The sequence below is a fragment of the Ranitomeya variabilis genome, chromosome 6, assembly GCF_051348905.1.
Source record: "Ranitomeya variabilis isolate aRanVar5 chromosome 6, aRanVar5.hap1, whole genome shotgun sequence".
NCBI lineage: Eukaryota > Metazoa > Chordata > Amphibia > Anura > Dendrobatidae > Ranitomeya > Ranitomeya variabilis.
In genome coordinates, this window is record NC_135237.1 from 385,838,228 (window position 1) to 385,842,790 (window position 4,563).

The 4,563-nt window shown below is 43.2% G+C and overlaps 1 protein-coding gene across 2 annotated transcripts; it reads right to left on the reverse strand.

The window, feature by feature from the left end:
- Positions 1–876: 876 nt before the first annotated feature.
- LOC143781190 (uncharacterized) lies at positions 877–3,646 on the reverse strand. 2 transcript variants are annotated; one of them, XM_077267676.1, is made up of 3 exons: positions 2,258–3,646; positions 1,339–1,388; positions 877–998 (listed from the first exon to the last, which is right to left on the reverse strand). In XM_077267676.1, exon 1 carries the CDS (start codon positions 3,631–3,633, stop codon positions 2,464–2,466), a length of 1,170 nt encoding a protein of 389 aa, XP_077123791.1. In that variant the 5' UTR covers positions 3,634–3,646; the 3' UTR covers positions 877–998; positions 1,339–1,388; positions 2,258–2,463. The 2 variants fall into 2 exon arrangements, with proteins under 2 accessions (XP_077123791.1, XP_077123792.1); XM_077267677.1 differs by lacking the exon at positions 1,339–1,388 and having other exon boundaries at positions 931–998.
- Positions 3,647–4,563: the final 917 nt, after the last annotated feature.

The following is a 4,563-nucleotide window of genomic DNA, read 5'->3' on the forward strand; positions in this document are numbered from 1 at the left end:
AACAGCACAGCCACTGGGTCCCTCATAGTACAATAAAGTGTCTCTGGCGGTGGTGGCGCGCACCCAACGTCAGACACACCGTTGTAACATGAGGGGCCCTGGGACGGTACCGTCGGCCACAAGACAGTTCACCCCCCCAGCTCAAACTGTGCTCTACCACGTGCAAAATTGTCTCTCACAGCTCCACCAATCTTTAGTCTATGCGCTGACATCATTCAATGCCTGGCACTGACAATACCAATTTGTTGACATCTATGATGCTAGTTAAAGTAGTCTGGGTCAGTGTCCTATATTGGCACCAGTAAATACTTTCTGCCAAATTACTATGTCAGAAACTCAGCAGATGAGCCCACCTCTGTACCTAAGTATGCCACACTTTTTTTGTTGTTGTTGTTTTGCGAGACATTAACATCTATTTATTTTTTGTGAGTACTGTGTCAGACACTCCTTGCAATCATCCTCCGCTGACCACAACAATGCTGCCTGTGTACCCCTGCGAGATAACTCTAAGTGCCTTGAGCCTATTTTTAGTTATTTTAGGCCTAGTAAGCCTGTCTGTGGTCCCACCTTGCAATCCTCCTCCGCTGACCACAATGCTGCCTGTGTATCCATGTAACCCATTTAAAACTGCCTTGAGCCTATTGTTAGTTATTTTAGGCCTAGTAAGCCTGTCTGCGGTCCCTCCTAGCAATCCTCCTCCGCTGACCACAATGCTGCCTGTGTATCCATGTAACCGATTTAAAACTGCCTTGAGCCTATTGTTAATCCAGGAAAAAGATGTGCACACTGTCACTGGGTTGGTGCAGGCATGAACAAAAATAGTCCAAGTATAGGAAAAATCAGCCGCACTCAATTGGTTGAAAGTTCAGCAAACTGTGTAGTTTCTTTATTAACATATACAAAAAACATCACCAGGTGCTTTTTTAGGAGGTAAATGGGTGGCGGACTATTCAATTCGGGTAACGTTTCGACCCCAGCGGGTCTTTATCAAAACCTCACTGTAAAACAGATACAAACATATAAGTGAACTGTACATATATACATGTAATCTATTAAAAAGAACCGAAAAAAAGGGAAAACAAGAAAAATAATAGCAACAACAATAACATCAGGTCCAAAATTAATAATGGTACTAATTGACAGCTGTAACAACAGTATTTCCGCCCCATACAATTACAAGAACATACTGTGAATACCCTATCATAGGGGTGGGGAGTCCCCCAATTCTTTGCAGGTAGGAGCAAGGCTATTACGGAGAAACAGTCATATAGAGCACATATACAGGTCTAGAACAGGAAACCAGGTGCAGCGATCAGGTCGCTGATGCAATGTACTGACCTTGTGCCAAAGAGGTAGAGGAGAGGAGAAAGAGCCGAGTTCCCATAGGGCTAAAGGGAAGTAGAGAGAAAAAACAACAGGGAATAAGCAAATAGCCAGTAAAGCAAGTAAGCCACTATAAGCAAGAGGAGAACGACTTAATAATTACCAGCTCTGGTGGAGTTGTGTGGAAGCGCGTCCGCCTGGTGGGTGATGTAGGAGCAAATGTGTAGGGCTGCAAGTATTTATACACAAGACCCATGCGGTGATATCCGGGTCTGCGCAGTGGCTCAGACTGGGAAAGAGGCTAGGAACGCTGTGTATTCAGACCGAGTCTGCGCTGTGGCCGCAGAGTAGATGCCAGCAGCGTGATAGTCCGGCGCCTGCGTAGTGTGTTCAGGGAGATCTGTAGAGCGCTCTGGCTAAAGCTACTGCAGGTTGGGGTGGAGTCCAAGCAACCAGCGTGGAGGACTAAGGGAGCGTGTATGTAAAGAGAGAAGTTAGGGAGCGTGTATAAAGAGAAAACAAAAAGAACATGAAAGCAAAAGGCTGGGAACCGAGTGTATGTGTATTGGAGGTATAGATGGAGGTGTCTCAGAGTCAGCAAAAGAAAAAGAAGATGGAAAAAATAAAACGCTGTGAATGAAAAAAATAAAAAATAGTATTAGAAAAAAAGGAGAAGAGAGGAAGGTGTGTATGTTTAAAGTAAGCAGAGTTATGTCTAATATCGGTAAGCAAGTTAAAATGGGGGTATACACTCCCTCTAGACGGGAGGAAAAAATAGGGAATGGTACATAAATAAAAAAATATACAAAAGTAATATCAAAAATAAAAAAATAAAAATCTCAAAGAAAAGGAGGAAAAAAATTTAAAAAAAAAAAAAAAAAAAAAAAAAAAAAAAAAAAAAAAAAAAAAAAAGAGAAAAATATAAGGGACTTACCCAGAGCAGCCGAATAGAGGAAAAGAAAACCAAATACATATTTTTCTTATAATATTTGCTCAAGAGGTCTGATGTGGGAAGGAAGAGTGGAGACAAAAAGAATGACATAGGTTAGAAACAGGGGCGACCTTGACCGAAGAACCTGGAGAACCTGCGGCAGATATAGTTACAACATATCAAAGTTACATATAGAACAACCTACTCAACTAAAAGATCAAATCTAATTCCCTGTTGAGGCCTTTGGGGGCCATAGTTTGTAGCGTATAAATCCAAAAGGATTCTCTTTCCTTCAGGAGTTTAACGTGATCACCCCCACGTCTGGGTTTTTTCACCCTTTCTATCACCTGGTAGCGGAGTTGGGAAACGGAGTGGTTGGCCAGAGCAAAGTGGTGTGGAAGTGGGAGCCAAGTTTTTTTCAGTCTAATTGTAGATTTGTGGCTCGAAATTCTGTCACGCACATGCTGCGTGGTCTCCCCTATATACAGGAGGCCACACGGGCATTTAATAAGGTACACCACAAAGTTGGTTTCACAAGTATAAAATCCATTAATCTTAAAACTCTTGCCTGTGTGCGGATGTAGGAATTCACTGGATCTAATTACATTGGCACAACATGCGCAATTCAAGCATGGGAATGTACCCATTCGCTGCGAGCTCAGGAATTGTTGTATAGGTTGTTTAGTGAGACTGCCAATGTCGGCCCTGACCAGGGAGTCTTTGTAGTTCCTAGGTCTGCGTTTGCACATCAGTGCTGGTGTTTGGAAGGATGCTACTTGTGGGTAGGCTTCTGAAAGGAGAGGCCAGTGCTTGTTGATGGTTTTATAGATTAGTGGCATGACGGGGTGGTGTGTGTGTACGAAAGGAACCCGTTCGGGTTTAGAAACGCTGGATCTACTAGGAGGGCGTTCAAGTGCCCTCTGTTTTTCCATTGTAAGAATTTTTTCTGGGTATTTCCTGCTCCTGAATTTTTGGGCCATGTCCTCCAACCGTGAACCAACCAAGTCTGGATCAGAAACAATGTTGGTGACCCGCAGGAATTGGGAGCGTGGGAGACTCTCACGGGTAGACCTAGGATGACAGCTTGTGAAAAGAAGTAAATTATTAGAGTCAGTGGGTTTTACAAAAATATCCGTGTCCAAACCCCCTTTGTCATTTTTGGTCACCAAGGTGTCCAAAAATGGGATTTTCTGGGTGTCACAGCTAGGGGTGAACTGCAGCTCTGGTCTGATGTTGTTGATCTGTGAAACAAAAGAAGAAAAAGTATCTGGTGTTCCATCCCATAGGCAGAACACATCATCGATGTATCGGAGCCAGCATTTAGAGTGTTTCAGGAACAGTGTGTTGTTGTAAATGTGTTCGTTCTCAAATGTGTCCATGTAGATGTTCGCGTATGCTGGTGCCACATTAGAGCCCATGGCGGTCCCGCAGGTTTGAAGGTAGAACTGATCCCCAAACATAAAAATGACCACAATGTGGTCTTTCTTTTTGCCCAACCCCCCCATGGGATAGCTTTAAACTTGAGCAGGACCTCCAACATTTTTTTCGCAATATTAGATTAAAAACACACTTTGGCCTACAGAATGATCGTGTCCGGGATAGACCTCCCTTTAACTCAGGGAGCCCCATCCCCGAATTATCCATCTCATCCTTAGGTTTATTTAACAAGAGCTCTTTCCATCCGCCACGTACGTACCATGCAGCAGAAACTTGTATTGATTTAATACATAGAGATGTACAAAGTATTCTCGTCAAACAACAAAAGGGGTTGCTCCCAACTAAAAACAACATTACACCCTTGGAAAGACAAGCCTTAGAATCTCTACGCCATAACAATAATATAGTAATCAAGCCGGCAGACAAAGGGGGTGCCATAGTCATCATGAATAAAAACGATTACCTAAGAGAAATCAACAATCAATTGGCGGACACATCTACTTATCTAAAAATCTCCCATGATCCCACTCCCGTGACTAGGTCCAAGATCAACACTATTCTCAGTAAATACCTCGCCCTTGGATGCATTGACCAAAAAACAGCTACCTTTCTATCCAACCCACACCCCACATTACCTGTCTTTTATGTTCTCCCCAAAATTCATAAATCCCTCACGAATCCCCCGGGCCGCCCCATAGTCGCATCAACAGACTCCATCCTAGCACCTCTGTCCATTTTTTTAGAAAAGTATCTGACCCCATTGGTTAAAAATACAAAATCTTTTATCCTGGATACAGGCCACTTTATCAGGACAATCAAGCAGTTTTCCACGGTCACATCACATTGCCTTTTGACTACTCTTGATGTCAAGA

Coding starts and splice junctions, on each gene's coding strand:
- LOC143781190 (XM_077267676.1), bottom strand. CDS start 3,633: ATGGACACATTTGAGAACGAACACATTTACAACAACACACTGTTCCTG.